This window comes from Eublepharis macularius, chromosome 10, assembly GCF_028583425.1.
Source record: "Eublepharis macularius isolate TG4126 chromosome 10, MPM_Emac_v1.0, whole genome shotgun sequence".
In the NCBI taxonomy this organism is placed as follows: domain Eukaryota; kingdom Metazoa; phylum Chordata; class Lepidosauria; order Squamata; family Eublepharidae; genus Eublepharis; species Eublepharis macularius.
In genome coordinates this window covers 90,597,974-90,624,785 of record NC_072799.1, presented here as the reverse complement: position 1 = coordinate 90,624,785, position 26,812 = coordinate 90,597,974, and the positions used below count along the sequence as shown (strand labels likewise).

At 45.0% G+C, this 26,812-nt stretch overlaps 1 protein-coding gene across 1 annotated transcript; it reads right to left on the bottom strand.

Annotated features, from left to right (window-relative positions):
• Positions 1-6,469: 6,469 nt before the first annotated feature.
• COMMD8 (COMM domain containing 8) lies at positions 6,470-26,251 on the bottom strand. The gene is made up of 5 exons (XM_054990158.1): positions 26,181-26,251; positions 21,398-21,553; positions 12,197-12,349; positions 8,968-9,123; positions 6,470-7,795 (listed from the first exon to the last, which is right to left on the bottom strand). Exons 1-5 carry the CDS (start codon positions 26,220-26,222, stop codon positions 7,775-7,777), a joined length of 528 nt encoding a protein of 175 aa, XP_054846133.1. The 5' UTR covers positions 26,223-26,251; the 3' UTR covers positions 6,470-7,774.
• Positions 26,252-26,812: the final 561 nt, after the last annotated feature.

The window sequence follows — 26,812 nt, the reverse complement described above, 5'->3', positions numbered from 1 at the left end:
CGTTGCCCAGATTCTAGACTGATGCTCTAACTGCTACACCATGCTGACTCTCCATGGGAGACAATGGGTTTAGAAAGGTTTGTTCTTCTGAGGACTGCGCTGTTGATCACGTCTGAAACTGGGCTAATATAGCCCAAGCAATATCATTCAAGCTTTAAGGTCCCCTAGTCTTAAATACTTGTATTGTGTATGTAACTCCCATGGCCTATAAATGAATTGATTTTCCTGTGTTAGTGTTCAACAGAAGTCCAAAGAAGCATACAAAATTGTTCTTTCCTCCTCCAATTTTACCCCCACAGCGATAATAACCCTGTGAGGTTAGGCTAAGGGAGGGTCTGGCCCAAAGTCACCCAGTGAACTTCCCTGGCAGAGTGAGGGTTCAAATCTGGGTCTCCAGATCCTAGTCCGACACTCTAACCATAACATCAGTTTCTCTTCTTCTCCTTCTTCTTAACCATAACATAACACATTTCTTCTTCTTCTTCTTCTTCTTCTTCTTCTTCACTACGGTGTTTACATGACCAAAGTCATCTCTACCTAGCTCTGAATGCCACATTTAAATGCTGAAACAACTCACTTGTGCTGGGTTCTATATGTTCAGCATCACAGATAAGCAGGGTTGCTGACCCTCATCTGAAGACAGGGCATGGGATTGCCCAGTCTCGCCAGGATCTCAGAAGCTAAGCAGGCTCAGTGCTTGGATGGGTGACCGCCGAGGAAGGGCTTCTCACTTGCCTTGAAAGATCCTCATCATATAAGCCAGTTACAACTTGATGGCACACAGGCATGCATGCCCTTCAATAGAACTCATTTGGCACTTGTGTATTTCCCCCCTGCGGGGAAAACAGCAGCTTCGGAGGAAATGAGACCAGAGAAACGGTTGGCCCTGTCCTCTAGCAGCAGACCAAACAAGGGCTCACCAGGGCTGCTTTGGGACTTTTTTAAAAAAAGGGAAATCCAGACCAGTGTTTTCCCAGATGGTGGCCAAAGGAGAACCCCAAGCTAGGACAGTGCGTTGTCGCTTTGATCTTGGCCTAGAGTTCCCGCCTTTAAAAAAGGCAGACACACACACACACACATTTTGGAATTGTGAGTTCAGAAACGCCTTGGATGTTCTTTATGTAGCTCAGAATGAGTGGCCCACATCTGTTACCACTTCTTCTCAAAACCCTCCCTGGCTGCCAACTGGAAGTGCTACTGTTTGTCCCACTGCCTTTGACAATACAAAATGATCTCACCAAGCCCTTTTTAACTGATGCGCCTTCTTCCCATACCCTGATGCAGCTCAGAATGGTCACACTTTTATGGAATCTTGTTTCTATTGGTTTGTTCAAATAGACCCGGTGGTATCGGTAGCAGGGTTGCCAGGTGCCTCTCACCTCCTGCCGGGAGGGTAGAGACAACTGGCACTTACCTGATGCCATCCACGATGATCCTCTTCGTGCGTGCATGCCCAGAGGCTGACACGATGATGTCACTTCTGGAAGTGATGTCACTGCGCTGGCCATGCGAGTACTCTTATGCTTTGCACGGAGCCGATTCGGCCCATTTGGGGCCCAAATCGGCCCCAAATGAAGTGTGGGGATGTTCCCGCAGACAGCGCGACGATGTCACTTCCGGAAGTTACATTGCCAGGCCTGTTGGGAGTGCACACGCAGCACCCATTCCTGAGGAGCTTGCCACCTCCCGCCAATCACTGGGCGATCAGCAGATGAGGGGGAAATCTCCGGGAGTTTGCCTACCACCAGCAGGCACCTGGGAACCCTAATCAGTAGATCCACTCCCACACAAGCCTTTCACACTCCTGACCACCCAGGCAGGTAAAGGCTGGGAGTCTACCACACACAGGGTTCCCAGGTGTGTGCCGGTGGCAGGCAAACTCCTGGGGGCTTGCCCTCTTGCCTGCTAATCTGCCAGCAATCAGCGGGAGGTGGCAAGCCCCTAGAGGTCGCCTGCCACCAGCAAGCACCCCAGGAACGTATACTGCACATGTGCTTCCGGGGGACATGACAACATCACTCCTGGAAGTAATGTCGTTGCACCGGCCACAGGAGCACTCCCACACTTCATTTAGAGCCGATTTTGGCCCCAAACAGGCAGAATCAGCCCCGCATGGAACTCCGCATGGAGTTCTCCCGTGGCCAGCGCAATGACGTCACTTCCGGGAATGATGTTGGTGCATAGATGCCAGAGACCATGCACACACAAAGAAAAAGCACACTGCTGGCCCGAGGTCCCTTCCCCTCCCACCGAGAGGGTATAGGGACCTGGCAATCCTAACCCCACACCTCCTGTTTACCCTCTACTACAGCAGGCAGAGAGCCCCCTGACCCAAATCCTCTCAGCCCCCCCTTCTTCTTCCCAAGGCTCCACCAGACAAGCAGCCCATTCCATCTTTGCCTCCCCTCACCCAGATACAGCCCAGGGCTATTGGGGAAAATGGAATTTGGATGTTACTTTCCCTCCATATATGCTGCCAGCATTTAGATTAGGCCCATTTAACATGACCAGAATGGGGGGGGCATTTTCCCCTCAGCCGATTTCAAGCCAGCCAGGATTAAACGAAACAAAAATAAACTTTTAGGGGATGGCTAGGGTGGGGAGGCTGATTTCAGCTGATGGTCACAAGTTGGCCAAATCTGTCGTAGGAGTATGGTGAGGGAACTAGATTTATGCACGATGGCTTCTCTGTGTTCATCGAGGAGCAAGCACCTACACACAACATATCAACCTGGTGCAACTTCATGTTTAGCCCAGCAATAAATTGCAAAGGCTTCCTTTCTACAATATTTCTTACAACTCTTAAAAGAAGTAGAGGCATGAGCCATGTATGGGAGGATGATTTGGCCTCTGTATTAACTTCGGAGAGCCTAAGACTGTGATTGTCCTAGACACAGACACAGCTCAACCATGGTAATCTTTCAGAATCTGAAGCAATACAGTTTCCTTTTGCAGGCTTTAAGGCCCAAGACACATACAGGACCAGACCTTCTTCCAAAGGCCCGTTACAAACTGTTGTGATTTAATATGGATCTGTAGTTGGACAATATTGTCCAAAAAAAGCACTGGAAACAAATGTCTTTAAATTTTTATTGGCCAACAAAAATTGCTGGTATTCCAGCAACAAAAGAAGTAAATATTGCTGTTTTTTTTCACTTTGAATCTAATAAAAAAGGCCATAACATTGTTACGTAAATTAGAATACTTATGAAAACACACCTTTCCCCATGACTCATTTCTAGTTTTGTGTGTGTCGACAATATATTTTCATGAAACTTGGGATATCAGTTTGTCATAAAGCCACGTGATTCAGATCCAAGGCTGACACGTTCGTTGCATAAGCGCGTTGTTTTTGAAACCATTCCTTTGCTATACAGGAGTCTGGAAAAGCTTGTACAGCTCATTCGCTGGGGTCAGTTGTGATTATGAGGAATGCCTTTAAAATGTGTTTTCTGAACGGAAAGATTTCTAATAAATAAATAAATGATCCATAGAATGCCAAGAGAGAACAAATAGATTACATTTTTTATGATTAATTTTTCTACTTTGTATAAAGATATGCTGCATTTCTGATTCAGCTTCCTGATCTGTTGATACAATGTGAGTTTTTGTAAAAAGCTCTTTACACAGTCCAACTTTTACACTGTGTATTTTATGTACTGTTTTTTGTTAAGGGTTTTTATTTTCCTCACTCTCGAGAATTGTGTGTTTTGTTGGGGGGACACTATGCATGCTTAAATGGTTTATATGCTATAGCATTAGAATTTTTTGCCGTCATCACAAATGTTCAGATATTTTTCTTAAGGTGTGGTTCTGGATTAGACTGGACAATTTGTATGTTTTTTTAAAAAAAAATCTATAAAACCCTCAATACTGTGATTATTTTCATATGCTGATTCCATTGCTCTGGTATTGGCCAAGAGCACAATCCCCCCAAAATTTTCCCACACATCCCCTAAATCCATGTTCTTTTCAATAGGTGCTATTTTAATTTCACTTTGGGCAGGGTTTTTTTCCTGGGGAAAGAGGTGGTGGAACTTGGTGGAACTCAGGACTGCACAATGACGTCACTTGGGGTCAGCTGGAACAAGGGGGGAGTTTTTTAAAGTTTAAATCACCCTTGGTGAAAATGGTCACATGGCCAGTGGCCCCACTTCCTTATCTCCAGACAGAGGGGAACTTAGATTGCCGTCCGCGCCAGCGAAACAGAGGGCAATCTAAATTCCTCTCTGTCTGGAGATCAGGGGGTGGGGACACCGGCCATGTGGCCATTTTCAAGAGGTGCCGGAACTCCGTTCCACCGCGTTCCCGCTGAAAAAAAGCCCTGACTTTGGGAATGGGGCAAACAATCTCCTCTGTGAGTGAGCCCCGCAGGGTAGACTTCAGTATGGAGTAGATTAGGATGTGATTTAGGAGCTGCCTTTTTGCTTCTAGCAGAGATTCTTAGTTCATGGAAGGCACCCAACATAGGCATGTGCTAGTGGTATCCACTATCAACGTCTCTGAAAGGGGCTTTTGTGGGAGAACTTCTCATCATACTTTGCAGGCTTTATGCAGGCAAGTGACTCACTCTTTTCACTTAATATTTTGTATGTGCTGTGAAAGCCACCTGCCATGGCAAAACTCCACAACAGATTGTGGCACTGTGGACACTACAGAAGAGAGATCAAGCCTTTAAATAATCTTGCACAAAGTATGAATTTGGGTTCAAAAGGAACATTTTAATATTCTCAGATGAAAAAAGTTATGCCTGACAGAAATTATTGGGCTCTCTTTCCTGCCCTTCACATGTCGATCCTTTACCACGCCAAAAGGATATGTATTTGTCATTTGCATTCATGGATCACGCTTTGCCGTGGTTTTCCCTCTGCATTAGAACGGTTTTACTCATTCCTTCTCTACTGACCAAGCCACAATTAGCAAGCCATGTCACATCTTTCAAAATAATCTTAACATGGCTAAATAGGGCTTTCTGAAATAGATCTTATTTATAGTTTGTGTGTGTATAAATTGCAATCAAGCTGTAGCTGATTTATGACAACCCCGTAGGGTTTTTGAGGTGAGAGACTTTCAGAGGTGGTTTGCTGTTGCCTCCCTCTGTAGCAACCCTGGACTTCCTTGGTGGTCTCCCATTCAAGTATTAACCAGGGCAGATCCTGCTTAGAGCTGAGAAAATCAGGCTAGTGTGGGCCATCCAGGTCAGGGCATTGATAGCTTAGCATTGCTATTTACAAAACCAACCTAAATACCATGTTAACTTGGGTGACTACAGACTATTGTGTCATTCATTGGGACAATCCTGTATCATCCACTTACCACTCCTGTAAGTCAGGTTGATAAATACTGGCTTGCTCAGGGACTTTCTATTTAGCTATCACAAGTACCAGCCTTGCACTGTATTCACAGTATCAGTAAGCAGTGTGGTGTAGGTTAACACTCCCCAGTCTGTGGCTCCTGCATTTTGACTCGCTATATCAAGGTTGGGAACCGACGGTGTAGGCGACAGAGTTTCAGATCAGGATCTGAGGCTTAGGTTCGAATCCATGCTCTGCCAAGGAAGCTTGCTGAGTAACCTTGGCCCAATCAAACTCTCAGCCTAACTTATCTCTCAGTGTTGATGTTGTGAGGATAAAATAGTGAAGAAGGAGAGAACAATGCTGAGAGCCCCACTGGGGAGAAAAGCAAGGTAAAAATATCCAATAAATGAACAAATCACATTTGCTTTATAACAAGAATGTCCAAATAGTAACTTAAAAGTGCACAGACCCACATGTAGAATGAACAAAACTAAAAGATGGCAGAGAACAGCATCCTGCTAATCTATCACCTGAACCATCCCCTTGTCAGTTCTTCTCTGTTCTGGACCTTTGCTTCAACTTTGGTAGCATTTAATGCTCAGAGAGATGTTAATTATTGCTGTATCAGAACAGCAACTGGTCTTTTGTTCTGTACACACAATATTTATTTTCTAAACACTCCTGTTAATGCTGCAGTAAATGGCTGGTAAAAACTGATAACAAAAGAGAAAAGTAGCATTATCTCCATTTACCATTGAACTGTTTTTCATAGCTTCTGAAAGTGTAATTAAATGTAAATGTTAGCTGATCTATTCCTATCAACCAAATAAACTTTTTTTAAAACAGCATTTCCATTGTACAGACTTTACTTTGAACAACAGATTTATATGAATTGAGACCTCAAATATGTGATTTTTAAATGTTCCCACAAGAATTTGTTTGCAATGTAGGTTTTGAATATGACAGGTAGGAACACGAGCATGGAAAAAGGCATTGCTACATCATTTCTGTTATTGTGTAAACATTTTAAGCTTTCAGAAAAACTCTTCTTTAAGTTATTCGTGCTTACACAAGAGGAACACGTGTGAGACATCTGCAATGAGACTGTAATAGAAGATTATTCATGTTCTGGATAACAGTATTTTACACTTTAGACACTGGAGCACTTTTAAAATTGTTAATTATGCACTTTATTAATGAATTTTGGTACAAAGAATTTTCGTAGAAAAATTGTTTTATAATTTGACACATGCAATGTATTTAGTTAGCTTTTCACAGCTTATTGCTTCTTTCCAGTCTCTTTCAGTGATAGTCTGTGGAGAAGCAGTAATCATTCCTTGTGGTTACAATTATAGCACGACTTCCTCCCTTCCCCCACTGGGACAGCAAAAGGACAAGACTGAAAAATTCAAGCTCAATACAACAACGTGCTAGAAAAGGACAGACAAGTGGTTCTTACATTTACCTTGAATGCTTTCTTTAAAGTTACGTATGCACACAAATTTTAATACAAACTAAAATATGCTATTAGCTACTGTGTATTAACTTTGTGGACGAACTCTCTGCAAGCAATTATCTTGACAGTTATCAGCTAGACTGTACTACCACAAGGAGAGCAAAGTTATGTAGGTTTCAGCTCTCTAAGGAGGATTTCATTTCTCCTTCACAGTCTACTCTCCCATTAATAAAAACCAACCCATCTCACACACAGACAAAGGCAAATGCAGAGGGGCCAATCACAAGCCCAAAGAGGTGGAATGCTTGCCCTTGCCTATTAGTGATGGCATAATACTTTTTTAATATGAAATAAATATATGAACTTTCATTTACACGTCTGATGGTTTCAAGACCTTTTTTTCCAGAGGGACAACTATTTATTCATTCTTCTAGTATTCAGCCCCCGGTGTGCAGGCCCACTCCGTTGCTGTCAAAAGTCTGTTTGGCTCTGGCAGCCCCTCCAGTTTGCCATTTCCATTCTGACACAATTAACGGAAGACAATACTTCACGGCGTTTAGCACAAGAGCTCATTACGGACAAAGAAACACACTTCCTAGGCAGTTGATTGGCTTCTATGAAAACCATTTTGCAGTCCTGATCTGGAATCTACTTACATGAATGTTGAACAAAGCAGGCAAGGAATATTCACACTTAGGGGGTAAATTATTGCTGCTTTGCTAGTAGCACAAGACAACAAAAGGTCAATATATCTTCAGGGTCTCCAACGAGCTCTTAAACATGGTCCTCAAGACTTCTCGGAAAGGCTGCAGCCGTGTCTCAAAGCTGTTTCTCTTTTCACTAACCATGAATGAGCTCTCGTGTGTTTTTGTTTATTTTGGTTTAGTGTAGATCAGGGTTGAGGCTCTTGGCGAGAGTCTCCCCTCACTCTTCAGCAGGGACTTCAGAAGCATAAAGGCTTGCGCTGCGTGGAACACAGGCCGATTTCCTCCTCACTGACCGACATCCCAAATAGTTCAGATTATTTCAACTGCAGGACAACCTTCAAGGGAAAAAATGGACACCAGTAAGACTCCATGATCAATCAGAACAAGCGTCGCAAGTTCTGAAGCTCAGTTAAAATGTTCTCAGGTGAGTTTGCATTTATACTTCCTCCTTCTATGCATCATATAAGACTCCAATAGTTTTCATACAGTCCTGCAAGAAACAATGTAAAATTCCCCTTGCGTAATTGTCAGGGTCTTGGCACCCCCTGCCATACTTCAGGGGCTCGAGAAACCCCTGACGGGCTTAGTAAGAGACGGGACCGTAAGGGACACTGTGCTCTTTTGCTAGAGGCAGCTGTGGCTGGTCTCCTCGGTCTCTGTCCTGTGAAAGCGTGCAGAGGAGGGGGCGCCCCCTCCTGAACTTATCTGTCTGTCTCCAACTTATCTGCTTTCAGCCTGAGAAGAAGAACCGTTGTCGTGGATACATAACCTTGGAACTTCTGAACTTTCTGAAACATCCTCTCCCCTTTCATTCATAGTCGCTCTGCTTTGCTTTTCGCCTTACACATACACCACAGCTATTGGGGGACAGGAAGTGGGAACCTAGGCTAGGCTGGCAGCTAAGGGGGGGGTGGGAACTGAGATGTACTTAGAATTCAATATAGGCTTGGGGCTTGGCGCAGAACTTCATTCCTGGCAGTGAACCTGTAATGGATTGCAGAACTAGTAGATTATCAATAAAGCTTTAACTCATGCAGTTCTGGACTCATGTAGTGAACTCACTGAAATCTACCTGGCAGAACCTTACAATAATCGGCAAAGGAACTGCCTGCCAAAGAGTCATGTCCAAGAGGGGAAAACAAACGCATCAGAAAAGTCATTTTTACCAACATAGTTATTCACCCCTAATTAAATAACTACTATGAAATGAAACTGCTGGACATTCTTAACATTAACAAGTCTTCCTTTCACATGTGAACAAAGTGGCATAGAGCTTCCCCTGTTGCTTCATCCCCGAAGTCCGGCTAATATTAATTCACTCTCAATCTGTATGGTCTACACTGAATCCCCCCCTCAGCTCCAAATCAGATTCCTAGCATGCAATGACATATGATGGGTCCATGAGACAACAGCACAGGTGATGCTCGACCGTTGCATTCAAGGCACTGCAAGGCAACAGAGAAACTTTTGGGGCAGTTTCAGATTAAATGCAAAACAGAACACGTACTTTATTAGCAGCTTCCAACGCACTGAGTAGGTTTTGCAGCTCCTCCTTATTCATTTCCACAGAGAGCTGCTTTGGGTCTCCATCCTCGGACACATCCAGGTCAAGATTCAGAAGCGGCATTTGCAGCACGGAGAGCTTATCACTGGACAGGGCGAGCTGCAGAGCAAAAGGAAACCAACTCAGATTGATTATGAAGCAATCCCTCGCAGGGAACGAACCTCGCTTGAATGGAAATTTGAAAACCTGCCAATCAAAAGCTCCTTTTCTTGTTAGTTACTCCTTCAACCACATGTGGAGTCCAGCAGCAAACATGCAATTCTGAGCAGCTGAGCTTCTTTGTGGATTGAATCTATACCCATCAGGCCCTGAGCTATTTCTACTTGACTAAGTAATTAAGTGGTAAGGAAATCTAACCTAAAGGTAATTTGGGGGGTAAAGTTACAGTGAGGTACTTTCAAGTTTCATATTTAAAGCACAATCCTCGGTGTGTGTGTGTGGGGGGGGTGCCCTGGGAACCAACTAGCGGTTATGCCAGCATAACCACCCCTACACCAGTACAGTGGCCTGGTACTGCTCTACCTGGATCTTCCACCAGAGCCCAGCTACAGCGTCTGGACGCAGGCAAAAGTGGGGCATGAATACCCCCCGGCCGTGGGGACTTAGAGCACAACGCGGGAGAGAGTGCTTGCAGGGGCAGAGCAGAAGTGCACAATCCAGGGTGTGCCTCACACTCACATGTGGGAGGAGAACCATGGCCAGAATGTTTGACTAACAACTACCACCCGAGTTCCTTGCAGGTCACCCATCTCCTGAGTCCTGGCTCAGGAAGGGGCAAAGTCACACCAACAGATAAGAAGGAGCTGGGAAGGTGGTTGCCCCGGCTCGCTCATTCACACTGGCATCCTCTCTCCCCGACCCCAATGGAGTGGGCACAGTGCTTGCCCATGAGCTGGCACAGCCCATGCCTGCAATGGTGGCAGTCTCCTATGGAGCTGTTCTCAACACAGCTGTTCCAGGGGGGCTCCAAGCGCACTCAGACCCCCTTGCCCAGGCCCCCCCTCCAAGCAGCCCATGGTGAGACTCCATTCAGACCCCCTATGACCAGAAGAGATGGTGCAGTCACAGCCTGGAATGACTGGATACTCTCTCTGGCAACTCCTCCATGATGGCGGACGCACGACCCTCAAAGCAGCCCTGGGAGCAGAAGAGACTGACGCAGCCGATGAGCACCTTCCCGCCAGAGAGGCTTCCATCATCCAGTTGCTGGCAGCAGCTATGACAATGGTGCTGCTGCTGCTGCCCCTGGTCATGGACACCCTCCCAGAAGGTGGCAGACCTTGCCACGGCTTGCGCAAGGCCCAGCCCCTCGCTACACATGTACCTGTTTCCCTTTCAGGCAAGTCGCAACCCATCAGGGAAGCCAAGGAGTATGACTATTCCAGCCCACAGGGATCCTTCCTAGATGCCATCCAAACCCATCCCACAGAGCCATTCCCCGGGCAGCCTGGGACTCCACCCCGCTCCTGAGAAGACAGGTTCTCCTGGCTCCAACCGCAACACAAACAGGCTAAGCTCCTGTCGAGGGGGTTAGCAACACGCAGCCAGACATCCTCATCGCTCTTGGCAGTTCAATAAAGTCTGTGTAGAACAACTACTCCTTCCCTGCTTGTTTGTTCGCCCATGGCTGACAGTGGCTCCCCCACACACTCCACTCCCTCCAGGGGAAGCCCCAGAGCACATCCCCAGGGATGGTCCCCAGCCTTGGGCTGCCAGGGAAGCAGCGGCCTCGGGAATCCACCAGGCACCTCTGCCTCACAGGGTGGTGCAACCCCTGAAGGGAGCAGGGGTCAATTGATCCCTTGGGGGCCACCGCAGCACACTGCCTCCGTCCTGTCCAGCTCCCCCTCACACAGTGGAATAGCGAATGGAGTGAGATTTTGCCTGTGTGCAGGGGGAGGGATGTCAACCTCCATCTGCGCCACTGGGGCCTGAGATGCCAGGCAGATGGTCAGCACGCAGAGTTGATCTGGGGGAGCAGCCAGCCCCCGTGCTGCATGTACTCACACACCAGGGGGACAACGCCTGTCCCCAGGGGATCCTCCAAGGGGGGGGGGGTGACCATCATGGGGTTCTTCTCCTCACCAGTGAAAGTGGGGGTCTGGACAGGTGGCTGCCCATCATTCCCCCATGTCAACTGGGACCATTAACCCAAGGAATACCGAAGAAAAAGTAGTAGTAGAGGTTTCCTCAAGCAACTCCCTGGCAGAGTACGGCCGAGGGTGGTTCTCTCAGGGATGGCTGGGGAGTGGGCCACCCCTTCGCACCCATGCAGGTGCAACTGGGCAGACACTGCTAGTCCTGTCCAGCAGGTCGCGCAATGCCAGCACAGGAGGAAGTCGCTAGACTGCAGGCGCCATGGCCGGGTCATGGCCCCCCGCATGGCAAGGGTCCAACTATCCAGGCCATGTGAGGCAGCTGAGAGAAGCTGGAGGGAATTTACCATCACCTGGCAAAACATGCAGCCAACAAGTTCATTGCTGTAATTCAGCATTTCCCAACCTGTGGATCCTGACCCAAAAGTGGGTGACCTCCCCGACTGGTGACAGGGGCTGCCCCCGCAGCACCTGAGTTTCGCCCCGAACAGTTTCCCCCAGCTGTGCACCCTGATGTGGGGTGCTGTGACCATGGGGATATGTGGTCCCCAGCTGCCTGCCCTCTGGCGCGGGGTGTGTGTGTGGGAATGGCGGCATGAATGGGCAGCAGGAATCGCAGCCTGCCATTGGCTGAACCTTTGCTTGCCACTTGCGTGCCCCTCATGGGGCCGGCGCAGCTACTGGAGAATGCTGGTGGGCTTGTCAGGGGAATGGTGGAGCAGGCACTCTTGGCAGCCCCTTCCCAAGCTCGGCTACTGGCGCTGCTCTCCCATGAAAGTCCATAGGGAGCGAACAAGCAGTGCCACAGGTACATGGGCACCGGCGGCATGGCAGGCCTCAAGACTGCACTGCCTATCCTTCCCACCCATGCTTAGCATTAGGGAAATTAAACTGCCATCATAAATTTAAACAAAAAACATGTAGTGTAACCATGTAATATGGGGACACGCAGAAAATTCTGTGCAGGCTCCGTCCATCCAGCTGGCTTTGCATAGTCAGCATTCCTTGGCCTCCCGAGTTCTGCTCACTTTCCAGATATTCTTACTTGGCTAAGAACATGAACACTCTCAACTCACCTTTAGCTGCCAGTCAAAATCCTGTAGCCGTGCAGAAGAGATGGCATCTGTTCTCTGAATCAGTGCGTGCCTGATATCAGGCTTTCTGCCTTTCAAGCAAGTCACTATTACTCTTTGAGAATCAGCACTCAGCTCGCTCAGTTGCTGAAGAGCCTACCGGAACAAGGAAAAAGTAACCGTCCTTATTAAAAGCTGGAGCCTTTGCAAGAAAACAGATCAAAATGGGCACAGATATAACTAGATGCCACTTCTGCAATTTATTACTTTAAAACTGTCTAAAATCATAGGCCACCATCCTGCAGCCAGGAATCATGCACGCACGCACGCACCCCTGCATGGACAACAGAATGACTCTGAATCCCCCTCCCCCCATAATTATGGTGCAGCAAGCAGCTAAGAAGCAGCAGCAGCAGCAGCAGACACAGATGCTCACAAGCTCTGCTACAAAACCCTCAGGTGCCCAGATGTATGCTTCAAAGGCAGCCTGCAAAGGGAAAATGCTTTGTGGAAGCGCTAGTCACAGCAAGGAATTGACCATCACCTGGCATAACGTGCACCCAACAAGTTCACTGCTCTAGTTCAGCATTCCCCAGCCTGTGGATCCTGACCCAAAAGTGGGCGATGAAGCATTTCAGAGTGGGTCATGGGCAACCATTCCCTGCTCCTCCTTGCCTGGTACTCAGCTGAACTCCTGTTGAATCTCTGAGGCTGAGGTGGAGGTGAGGCACTCCAAGCCAAACAGCCAGCCGACAAGCAGCCCCTCAGAGTAAGGCTGCAGCTGTGCTTGCCCAGGAAACCAGCTGCATCCCTTCCCGTGTAACACAGCAGCTGCCAGCAACATTGTCCTTCTCTTTCTTTTCCTCCTTTTAAGCAGCAGGGCTGAACCAAAACCCAAACACCAATTGGGAACAATGGGAGACGACTGAAAGCCCATTGGATATAATGGGAGCCAGGAAAGCCAATTTACTTGCATGAGTACATCAAAGTTGTAAAGAAAATGCAAAACGGATGAGTGGAATGATGGCCCCTGCGATTAGAATCAGTTCTGTGCAAAAGGAATCACAAACAGAATGGAATGGAATGCCTTACGTTTAAATTAACGTTTCTGGAGGTTGTGCAATGTTCCCTGAATCTTGCTTGTCAAACGACTGAAAGCAAACAAACTGAAATCGAACCCAGACAAGACAGAAGTGATGCTATTTGGACAAACAGAAATCTTGAGAGACATTGTGCTTCCAACCTTTGATGGGGTCCTGTTGACCCCGGCTGACTCAGTGAAAAACACAAGGAAGGCCGAAGCCCAAGGGGCCGTTGTGAAACCGTTTACTGTTTTTGTTTCAGGCAACACACATCATTCAACGAAACTATAATCACTTTGTACTCAAGGGGCGACCACGCAGGGGGATCGCTCCCGACGGGAGAATGGCAACGGGTATGCCCGGCTAAATTTCCCGTTTCGCTATATATATACACGCTTCTTCAAAGCCTCCAATCTGTTGTGCCTGTAAACATATATATATACATACAATCAATACTATATTCACACCATATGCACGGAAACCTCTCAATAACACATCAACACAAAATCCCATTCCATATATTTACCAATAGCTACCGCCTTAAGTAGGAGTCGTCCAATATCAATTTTTCCAGTTAATTCCGGGCTACAAGCCTCCACAGTCATATGCTCTCCTGATCAGTAAAAATGCAAAAGCGGGTTGGGTTTAAATAATCCCTCCCCTTAGTTGAAAACTGTTGTCTGGTGCAACCTACTTAAAGTGACCCATGCTGAAATAAGCTACAGTTATATAATTGCAAAATTGCAACATCCATAATAATGTTGAACATATAATATCAGGCTCAATACACACATCTATTTGCCATGATGTCAAAAATGGCACAAAGGACCTAGTACCACATATATTCACAGAAACGGTGCAAAATCCGCCTCCTGATTGAGACCACCTGGAGTCAACGTTTGAAGTTTGAAAATCAGCTCTGTTTCCAACCTCAGCAAAGATCTTCTGGTAATTGCCCCTCCCTTCAAAACTCTAAGTACTGAGAATTGTAATTCCCGTTCATGAGTATGGTGACAAATGAAATGTTGAGTAAGAGGTGCTTCTAGGACCTTGTTTCTGATTTTAGACAAATGCTCCTGGATGCGGAGTTTAACTGGTCTGGTCGTACTCCCTATATACAATAATCCACACGGACATTTGATCACATAAATCACATTTGAGGTGCTACAAGTAGAAAACTCCCTCGAGTACAGATTTCTCTTAATTACCGGATTGAATATAGCATCTGTATTGACTGATAAGGGACAGACATTACAGTGGCCACAAGGAAAATGTCCCACTGGTAAGTTGCTAGCTGGTTGTTCTTTCCCAAAATCAGAGTGTACTATCATATCCTTGATGTTCTTGGATCTTCTAAAACCCACCAGGGGAGGATGAGAGCAACCTTTAATGCTACTCACTATGTGCCAGTTCCGTCTAATAATGTTGGCAATTGGTACAGCTAAAGGGGAGAAGTCAATCGACCATGCCATCCGGTTATTTTGTTCCCTGTTTGCTGGACGTAATAGAGAACTTCTAGGGATGGCATTGGCCCGTCCTATCGCCCGGCTTACTACTCTCTGGGGGTAACCTCTTTGAATGAACGCTTCCTGCATCCTGTGTAATTCCCTTCCATAATCCTCCACTTTGGTGGAGTTCCGTTTAATTCTTAAAAATTGTCCGAAGGGGATGTTACACTTTAGATCCAATTTATGGTAAGATGAATAATGTAAATAAGCCCATCTATCAGTGGGCTTTCTGAAAGGTTTCACTCCTAATTTTCCCTCTTCAATTTTATAGACAGTGACATCCAAAAAATTAATATTCAGGGGGTCAGATTGCCAGGTAAATTTAATGTTGTTATCCACTGAATTCATCCATTGCCCCAATTCCTCTAAGTGTTCATTAGTTCTCAGGATCATGGCCACATCATCAATGTATCTCTTATAATAAAGAATCTCTCCGAAAAAAGGATTCATCTCTGGATTCAGAATATATTTTTGTTCCAACTCCGCCATATATAGGATGGCTATGCTGGGTGCAGCAGGGCACCCCATAGCCACCCCTTTCCGTTGGTAAAAAAACTGATCTCTAAACCGAAAATAATTCCTTTCCAAAACAATGTCCACTAATTGCAACAGCAGAGTGGTTGGAGGAACATCTGAGGGTCGAGAAAGGAGGGCATTTTCAACTACAGATCTCGCACCCTCATGGGGAATCGAAGTATACAAGGATTCCACATCCATAGTAACCAACAATGATTGAGGAGGGACACTTAATGATTCTATTGAATTGATAAAAGCGGTAGTGTCCTTGATGTATGTATCTGTGCTCTGCACAATGGGTTGTAACACGTAATCAATAAAAAAAGACAGGGTCTCTAAAACGGAATTTGAACCAGATATAATTGGGCGTCCTGGTGGTGGAAATTTATTCTTGTGAATTTTTGGAAGAACATAGAAGACGGGGGTCCGTGGAGAATCATTTATTAGATCTTTGGCTGCAGTTTCATCCAAATCTCCAATTAGCGCAGCCTCATCTAAGACGATTTTGATAATCCTCTGGATCTCAGGTAAGGGGTCATGACACAACGGTGAGTAATTGGCATGATTTTCTAACTGTAATTGAATTTCATTTAAGTAATCCACCGTGTTCAATAACACTACCCCCCCCACCTTTGTCCGCCGGCTTCAAAACAATAGTTTTGTCACTGTCTAGATCTCTGAGTGCTTTTCGTTCCGCTGACGACAGATTTTGCCAAACGCGCCGAGGCTGTAGTTCTAAACATTCTACTTCCATATTTACCAGCCTTTCAAATGTATCTATTAGACCATCATTAATCCTAGGGACAAAAATGGATCGATGTTTGATCCCCCCCATTTTATCCGGTGTAGGTTGATCTCCAAACAGTTTTTTTAATTTAATTTGTCTAATTAGTTTATATACGTCCACTCTGGTCTTAAAGCTGTCGTAAGTTGCAGTGGGTACAAAACCCAAACCCTTATTCAAAACTTGAATTTCTATAGCCGTCAGAGGTCTGTCAGATAAATTAAAGACTAGGTTCGGAACCTCCCACGTCTGGGACGACTGCCCTTCCCTAAAAAAGTCCCAGTTCGTTGATTGCCATAAGCTATATCTCTGTTCCTTAAAGTCCTCACATTGCGTTGTTCATCCCCTGACAAGTCAGTGTCAGAGGGGTCTGTTGTTTCGAAGTCAGAGCCAACCTCTCTGACCCCACCCCAGGTAACACGTTTTTTATTCCGTTGAGATTCCTGTCTGTCCTCCCATAAATAAATTTTCCCACTATTATAGTCCCTCCGATCCCTTGTCAGTTTTTTATTTTTAATTTCTCTAAGCTTACTCTCACATTCCTTAACCAATCTTTCTATATCTCTAGTCCTAGTTTGGTATCAATGAACTGGGACTTTTTATGGAAGTAGAATGTTTAGAACTACAGCCTCGGCGCGTTTGGCAAAATCTGTCGTCAGCGGAACGAAAAGCACTCAGAGATCTAGACAGTGACAAAACTATTGTTTTGAAGCCGGCGGACAAAGGTGGGGGGGGTAGTGTTATTGAACACGGTGGATTACTTAAATGAAATTCAATTACAGTTAGAAAATCGTGCCAATTACTCACCGTTGTGTCATGACCCCTTACCTGAGATCCAGAGGATTATCAAAATCGTCTTAGATGAGGCTGCACTAATTGGAGATTTGGATGAAACTGCAGCCAAAGATCTAATAAATGATTCTCCACGGACCCCCGTCTTCTATGTTCTTCCAAAACTTCACAAGAATAAATTTCCACCACCAGGACGCCCAATTATATCTGGTTCAAATTCCGTTTTAGAGACCCTGTCTTTTTTTATTGATTACGTGTTACAACCCATTGTGCAGAGCACAGATACATACATCAAGGACACTACCGCTTTTATCAATTCAATAGAATCATTAAGTGTCCCTCCTCAATCATTGTTGGTTACTATGGATGTGGAATCCTTGTATACTTCGATTCCCCATGAGGGTGCGAGATCTGTAGTTGAAAATGCCCTCCTTTCTCGACCCTCCAACCACTCTGCTGTTGCAATTAGTGGACATTGTTTTGGAAAGGAATTATTTTCGGTTTAGAGATCAGTTTTTTTACCAACGGAAAGGGGTGGCTATGGGGTGCCCTGCTGCACCCAGCATAGCCATCCTATATATGGCGGAGTTGGAACAAAAATATATTCTGAATCCAGAGATGAATCCTTTTTTCGGAGAGATTCTTTATTATAAGAGATACATTGATGATGTGGCCATGATCCTGAGAACTAATGAACACTTAGAGGAATTGGGGCAATGGATGAATTCAGTGGATAACAACATTAAATTTACCTGGCAATCTGACCCCCTGAATATTAATTTTTTGGATGTCACTGTCTATAAAATTGAAGAGGGAAAATTAGGAGTGAAACCTTTCAGAAAGCCCACTGATAGATGGGCTTATTTACATTATTCATCTTACCATAAATTGGATCTAAAGCGTAACATCCCCTTCGGACAATTTTTAAGAATTAAACGGAACTCCACCAAAGTGGAGGATTATGGAAGGGAATTACACAGGATGCAGGAAGCGTTCATTCAAAGAGGTTACCCCCAGAGAGTAGTAAGCCGGGCGATAGGACGGGCCAATGCCATCCCTAGAAGTTCTCTATTACGTCCAGCAAACAGGGAACAAAATAACCGGATGGCATGGTCGATTGACTTCTCCCCTTTAGCTGTACCAATTGCCAACATTATTAGACGGAACTGGCACATAGTGAGTAGCATTAAAGGTTGCTCTCATCCTCCCCTGGTGGGTTTTAGAAGATCCAAGAACATCAAGGATATGATAGTACACTCTGATTTTGGGAAAGAACAACCAGCTAGCAACTTACCAGTGGGACATTTTCCTTGTGGCCACTGTAATGTCTGTCCCTTATCAGTCAATACAGATGCTATATTCAATCCGGTAATTAAGAGAAATCTGTACTCGAGGGAGTTTTCTACTTGTAGCACCTCAAATGTGATTTATGTGATCAAATGTCCGTGTGGATTATTGTATATAGGGAGTACGACCAGACCGGTTAAACTCCGCATCCAGGAGCATTTGTCTAAAATCAGAAACAAGGTCCTAGAAGCACCTCTTACTCAACATTTCATTTGTCACCATACTCATGAACGGGAATTACAATTCTCAGTACTTAGAGTTTTGAAGGGAGGGGCAATTACCAGAAGATCTTTGCTGAGGTTGGAAACAGAGCTGATTTTCAAACTTCAAACGTTGACTCCAGGTGGTCTCAATCAGGAGGCGGATTTTGCACCGTTTCTGTGAATATATGTGGTACTAGGTCCTTTGTGCCATTTTTGACATCATGGCAAATAGATGTGTGTATTGAGCCTGATATTATATGTTCAACATTATTATGGATGTTGCAATTTTGCAATTATATAACTGTAGCTTATTTCAGCATGGGTCACTTTAAGTAGGTTGCACCAGACAACAGTCTTCAACTAAGGGGAGGGATTATTTAAACCCAACCCGCTTTTGCATTTTTACTGATCAGGAGAGCGTATGACTGTGGAGGCTTGTAGCCCGGAATTAACTGGAAAAATTGATATTGGACGACTCCTACTTAAGGCGGTAGCTATTGGTAAATATATGGAATGGGATTTTGTGTTGATGTGTTATTGAGAGGTTTCCGTGCATATGGTATGAATATAGTATTGATTGTATGTATATATATATGTTTACAGGCACAACAGATTGGAGGCTTTGAAGAAGCGTGTATATATATAGCGAAACGGGAAATTTAGCCGGGCATACCCGTTGCCATTCTCCCGTCGGGAGCGATCCCCCTGCGTGGTCGCCCCTTGACTACAAAGTGATTATAGTTTCGTTGAATGATGTGTGTTGCCTGAAACAAAAACAGTAAACGGTTTCACAGCGGCCCCTTGGGCTTCGGCCTTCCTTGTGTTCTTCTTTCTTGGACCGTTCCCTTCTTCGATTGGTTGACTCAGTGAAAAGCCTAGGGGTCTGGATCCAGCACTGCTGCTAGAGAAGCAAGGAAATGCAGCAGCAAAAAAGGTCTTCTCCCAACTTAGAGTTGCCTGGAAGGTGGGCCCCTGCCTCGACAAAGCTGATCCGGCCACTGGGATTCGTGCCGCAGTAACATCGAGACTAGACTACTGCAGTTCACTCTACATACGTCTCCCCTCAAAGTCAACTCAGAGACTCCAACAGGTACAAAAAGCGGCAGCTTGTTTTCTTTCAGAAGCTGGACAGAACATCTCACTCCCACTCTGCAGTCACGCCACTGGTCACTCACCAGTTACTGGGCTCAATTCAAGGTCACGACTGTTACATTTAAAGCCCTCCATGACCCAGGCTCCTCTCATATCTGCTCGACTGCCTCTTCCCTTATGTTCTGTCACAGCAGCTTTGCTCATCTGAGCAGGGCCTTCTGCAGATATCACCCTGCAGCTGGGTAAAATCAACAGCTGCCCATACAGGCGCTTTCTCTGCAGCAGCTCCCACCTTGTGGGATGTGCTGCCTGAGGTCAGAAAAGCTCCCACTCTCCAAAGAGATAACCTGGAAAGGGACAGGGAGTGTGGACTACGCTATGAGGTATTCTCTGCTGATGTAGATACATTCCTCCTGTGTAGCTGGATATTGCTAAAGACGTCATGTTAATTATTCAAGCTTTAATTCAGAAACCCTTCTCATCTGTGTTGGCCTTTATGAGAGTTTTCAAATTTGAGCCTACCATACCCTATTTGTATCTGTTTTCATTTAATGTTCTAATTGTTGATTGTATTTTATTTTTCTTCTATGAATGGCCTAGTTATTGATTATATGTAATCCACCTTGGATTTCAGTGAGAAAGGCAGATTATGAATAACAACATGAATAATAATAAATTACCCTGCTTGTTAGTTAAGTTTCCTTCTAGGGTTATGAAGTTGGTATCAGCCACATCACTCTGTGCAGTTGACAAGTATGTGTCTTGGATGTTTCCTTCTCAGTTTTCTTCCACAGAGCCCAGCAGTGTCCAAGCCGGCTTGCCTGGCTGCCCCATCATTGCACCCTCTGGTGGCCGTATTGGCTACGATGCACTTTTTATCCTGGTGTGTCTGCACAGGCGCACCAGGATAAAATGTGCGTTGTCGGCAACACAGTTTGCCTTTTATATTTAAGGATTCTGAGCATCTCTAACGCTATAGGAGAATGTGTATGTACTCAGTTTCAAGCTGCTGGCTTATGGTTAGACACCACAGACATGAACTAACCAAAGTCAAATACATTTCAGTCCTGCTGATTTCAATAGGTGAGAATTCAGAATATATTTAGGTCTCTCACCAAAATCCATAGGACTTCCTAAATTTCACGGGCAATTTTTCGCATTTACTTACTGTGAAAGGAAAAATGGACCATGACTTTCCCTATCTCTCAATCATGTGGCATTTTAAAGTTAGGCAGTGTTTAACAGGAAAAGACAAAAGGCAGAATCCATGGTAAAGTCCTTCTGTAAAAGCCCCTTTTATCTGCTCCCATTCATTTTTAACCAGCTTGCACAGGGAGAACTTCACAATGGATTGTGCTCAAACTGGATTTTCTAACATAACAGCATGTTTAAGAGACATCTTACAAACTCAATTAAGCCTTCAGTAAAAGGGGGGAAAATGTGTAACCCCACCCAACCCAGCCTATACGGATGGCTGGCAGTAGTTAGAAGGAAATCCAACTTCCTTTTAAGATCCGAGATGAGCCAACAGAACTAATGCTCAGGAAAAACAGGACGTTCAAACAGATTTGCCTGCATGTTAATATTTTCCTGAGGAAAAAAGACTTCCAATTCAATAATGCTATCAACGGTGGTAATTTAAATAAGCAATACATTTTAAACTATAGATGATAAAAGTAATTTTGACAATATACTAATACTGGTTTACAATATCCAGTAACTTAAAGTTACACACAGAACCCAGCGCTGTCAACATATACAGGATGCCTGCTGGAGATGAATCAAGTACCTTATAGCTTTTCTGCTATCAGAAGTTGCTGTTGAAAAATTGGTTTCAGCTGAGCCCCATAAAAATCACATACTTTCTTTACATCTCGTACCTCTTCATCTGAGAGATTTTTGCCAACTGTGGATTTGAAATATGTGGCCACCTGTTCTAAAACTTCCATCCATTCTGTCAAATTCCAAACAGTGTTATAGTCTTGGTAACGAGGATACGCCCGGCCACAAACACCATCAACTACTTGGTGGAGGAACTGGAAGAGATAAGAAGAGATAAAGCTTTAGGAGGCTGTCAGTTCCATTGACTGTAACAACAGGGGTCATTCTTTTTTTTTTAAGTAGTAGTGCTCACATTAGGAAGCTGTACAGTTACAAATGTTTCATACAAACTCCCACCTGGATCTATGCACATCAGCTTTTCAATACTGGACAGTTTCAAATGAATACTTCCATCATTCCCAAACTATTTATTTATTTATATTATTTATAGTCTGCCTTTCTCATGAGACTCACGGTAGATTACGTATTAATCGGAGTATACGTAATAAACTAAGTATTAAGGAGAAAATAATTTAAAAATTGAAGGATCTTGTGGGGTGCTGACACACCTATAGTGCAGGGTGAAGATATTTCACTCTGCTTCGTGAATGAATGGGGAATGACGGGAAGGGCAAGGCAGGCTTCACACCAAAGAAAGCGTCCTGCACTTCAAAAAGAACCCTAGTATGACTTTGCTGGAAAAAATTTAGGGAGAAAAGTTGCAGAAAAGCCAGAAAAGATCAATTCTACAACAGATGCAGCCTGTCTGTGTGTGGAATGCAAAAAAGTTTGGGAAGCAGTTTGGAGACTGAATTGGGGTATTCTGACTGTGTGTGCCGAACGCTGGAGAGAAATTGATGCAGTATGGGGCTAGAACATGAAAAAGCCCTGTGTGGAAGAGACCCTTCTAAAGTTGAGATCGAGAAAACAAAACAAAACATGGAAAGGAGGCTGAGGTTTACTTGAGTTGCTATTTAGCAGAAAGAGTCAAGATTCCAAACCTGAAGCACTTCTTTCTTTCAATATTGTTTTAAAATTAAAGAATTCCCCTCACTCCACATTCCATTTAACTTCAGTGGCACATTTCTGTTTTGCTGCAGCAGAAATGGGATGTACTAAAACAAATGACAAGAGTGTTCATTGGGAATAATGGAAGATGCCTGCATCCATTGGATGTGATTGGATATAATGAGAGCTAGGAACGCCAACTGACTTGCACGGGATCCTTAATTACAACACACAAAAGCTGTGAGGAAAATGCAGAATGGATCTTGAGGAACCTGCTCTGGGCCTGGAATGACAGCCCCCAGAGTAGAATGACGGTCCCTGGGACCATATACACTGCTCTGGGAATGAAATGACAGCTCCCAGAGTGGAATGACAGTCCCTGAGAGCAGAGTAAGTGTACTGCGATTACGAATGACAATTCCAGAACTGGCATCAGCACTCTGGGACTAGAATGACAGTCCTTGCGTAACAGGAACATGGAAGATAGGACGAAAGAGAGTTGGACACTGCTAGGCTTTATGGAAGAAAATTGAGAGGGAGACAACAAAGATTTGTACTTGTCAACAGTGCAGAAACCTAAAATGTTGAATATAAATGTACCCAAAACAAGTAAGTACCAATGTATTTTATAGCCAGTGTCTTAAAAAGTATAATGAAGGGGATGTTGGGGAAAAACATTTTTGTCTTATATACTCTCTATATAATTATTTCTGATCTATAATTTATGTAATGCAATTCCTTTTTTTCTTTCTGTAGTCCTTTTATTACTTTGTTTTTAAAAATTATATCTATAAAAACAGTGCATAACAAGGCGGCTGATACCGACTTCATGACCCTAGAAGGAAACAGAACAGCTGACAAGCAGGGTAACCTAATGAGGCAGAGGTGCTTCAGGGAACTTTGCACAACCTCAGAAATATTAATTTCAATGTTGAGTATTTCATTCCACTTCCAAGGCTTGTGATTCCAGTTGCAGAGAACCATAATTGCACTCCGAGGGCTGTCCTTCCTTTCCTGGAGCACTGACCTCACTTCCAGGGGCTGTCAATCCAGGCCCAGAACACTTATGCCACTCCCAGGTGTCCGCATTCCATTCTGAGAGCTGTCATTCCAGACCCAGAGCTGGTTTCTCAAAATCTCTTCATTAATTTTTTAAAAACTTTTGTGTGGTGTAATTATGTATTTCAATGGAGCCCATGCAAGTAAATTGGCATTCCTGGCTCCCATTATATTCAATAGGCCTTCAGGCATCTCCCATTGTTCCCAATCGGTATTTGGGGTTTTTTTAGTACATCCTTGCAGGAGCTGCTGTTTAAAAGGAGGGAAAGACAGAGAAGGACAATGGAGCTGGCAGCTGCTGTGTTACACGGGAAGGGATAGTGCTGCTTTCCCGGGCAAGCACAGCTGCAGCCTTGATTGGAGGGACTGCTTCTTGGCTTGCTGTTTGGCTTGGAGTGCCTCACTTCCTCCTCAGCTTCAGAGGTTCAGCATGAATTCAGCTGAGCACATGGGCAAGGAGGGGTAGAGAATAGCCATCATTAGCCTATAAGAGACTGTGACCCACTTCCAAATGCTTCACTACCCACTTTTGGGTCAGGACTCACAGGTCTGTTAATTTATTTATTTATTTATTTGTCATTTATAGTCCACCTTTCTCACTGACACTCAAGGCGGATTACACAGTATGAGAGTAGTACAATCAGTATGAGATTAGTACAATCAGTATCAAGTACATTTCAATACAGTATCAAGGACATTTTCATAAACAATGCCACAGGGTAAATAGATACAAGTTTAAAAGACATAGAATTAGCAAGAATCTAATACAGAGTAGAAAAAATACTGAAACAGAACATAATCAGTTCTAAGACTGACATTAGACAACGTGGAGCATAGGTGGTACATAGGAGTACATATTTAAAACAACAGATAATATGTAAGGCAATATAGTGATGAAGTGAGACCCCATCCCAACAATACAGCCCTGCCATTTGAGTAAAAAGCCTTTCTGAATGGTTTGGTTTTGCATCGTTTGTGGAAAGCCAGGAGAGTGGGGGCTCTCCTTACCTTCTCAGGCAGGTCACTCCACAGGATAGGGGCCACCACAGAGAAAGCCCATGTACGGACTGCTGTTGATTTCACCCGTGTGCAATCTAACTCTAGGTCAGAGAAATCACTAGCAGCATTCTTTTCATAGTACATCAAATGACATTGTGGACATCTGTTTCAAATATAAGAATATCCTCTCAAGCATCTCAGCAGTCATAAAACTGACACTCAGAGAAATTCCCTTTGCAGAACTCATAGTGACTCTTCCTCAGGAGGACTTGTTTCTCTGTATGTGCACTCTACCTTGAGCCTCACTGAGAAAAGCAGAGTATAATAACTAAATAAGCTGAGTTCCATTTTTAGTAAGTGTTTCCATCAATATAGCTGGAATAGATAGCAAACTAACCAGCCTGTAATTTCCTTGGAATACCTTTTCATAAAATTAGCTTTATATTTGCTATTTTCAAATCTTTTGACAGTGGACTGATTTTAGGTACAAGTTGCATATTATTCTTAAAAGATCCACAATTCCACACTTTTAAGAACCTCTGGGTGTATGCAATCCACAGCCAGTGAGTCAGTAGTTTAATTTGTCAATTTGCACTAGAACATCACTTTGTCACTGTTATTTGACACCATTCCTGAAAATCGCAATTCTGATATGGTCAACTGCCATATCTTTCACAGGGAAGGCAAGTGCAAAGGATTCATTCAGCATTTCTACTACTGAGGTCTCAGATGCTCCGCTAAAGAGTTGAGGATCATTGTGTTGTCTTACGTACTACCTGCTGTCTTATATATATATATGCTCCTATGAGCTGCCTGTGCTTAATGTTGTCCAATGTCAGCCCTAGAATTGCTTCTGTTCTGTTTCAGCATTTCCTCAACTCTGTATTGGATTCCTGCTAATGTTACGTCTTTGTAAACTTGCATCCAGGGCTTTTTTTCAGCAGCAACGCAGTGGAACGGAGTTCCGGAACCGCTTGAAAATGGTCACATGGCTGGTGGCCCCGCCCCCTGATCTCCAGACAGAGGGGAGTTGAGATTGCCCTTCATGCTGCTGAGCGGTGCGGGGGGGGGGCAATCTCAACTCCCCTCTGCCTGGAGATCAGGGGGCGGGGCCACCAGCCATGTGACCATTTTCTCCAAGGGCAGCCCACTGAGTTCCACCACCTCTTTTCCTAGAAAAAAAGCCCTGCTTGCATCTATTTACCCTATGGCATTGTACATGGAAAAGTCCTTGCTACTGACTCACACTGTGTAATCTTCCTTGAGCCTCAGTGAGAAAGGTGGACTATAAATGACATAATTTTTTTTTAAAAATCCGCAGGCGGGGAAATGCTTGAAGATTTGGGGGGCTGGGCCTTGGGGGAAGAGGGGTTTGGGGAGGGACCTCAGCAGGGTATTATGCCACGGGGTCCACCCTCCTGGCAGGCCTTTTCTCCGCGGGCGCGGATGTCTGCGGTCTGGAGATCAGCTGTAATCCCAAGTAATCCCACCTATCCCAGAAACTAAAAGTCAAAACCTTGGCCAGGGGGCATTTTGGCCGGACCCAGCCAGGCAATTCTCACCGTTGGGCCGCCGACCAATTCAACTACGGGAAAGGAACGGGGACAAAACGAGGCAAACGCCTTCTCTCCGCACCGAGCTCGAGGCAAGGGGGCCTGCGAAATGGGCCGCTCGGCCCGCGCACCCACCCCGCCCGTGGGGGCGACTGCCTTCCCCTCGCCAGCACACACAAAGGGCTGGCGGGGCGAAGCGTCGCTCCCTTTCCTCTCCCCTCACCTTCAACGTTTCCTCAGCCGGCAATTTCTCTAGCCGCTTCATGTTTCGGTTTTTTTTCCTTGGCCCGCCCTCTTTTCCCCCTCGCGCGCATGCGCATATCCGCCCGTGAGGCCGCAGGCGAGAGAAAGCGGGGTAGATGAATCACGTGACCGTGTTTTTGCTTGCGCGCGCGCGGTCTCTCTCTCTCTCTCTCTCAATCCCTCCCCCCTCCCCCGCGCAGCCGTAGAGAAGATGTATTCCGCCCTCGCTCCCTCCTGTTAGGTGAATGAAGCAGAGCGCAGGCGCAACGTCGGAAGCTGCTATCTTCAGGTCGGGTTCGGCGTCTCTCTCCCACGTCCGCCTTCCCCGGTTGCCATGGAAAAGCAAAGAGGGACGCGAATTTGCTGGACAGGCTGGAAGTTCTTGGTTCGGTCCTCGTGGCTTCCAGTTATTCTGTGGTTTTAAGCTGTAAAAAAAATTTTTTTTATTTTAATTGAAGAGAAAAACACAAATAGCAATAGAAAGTGCACAGAAACTTATAGAAAATACTAAATTTGAACTACAGCAGAAAAAGTATATTCAAAGTATGTGGCAAAACAACTAGCTTATCGGATGTTTCTCCTCTCCCTCTCCTTAATTACTTATACGTAAAA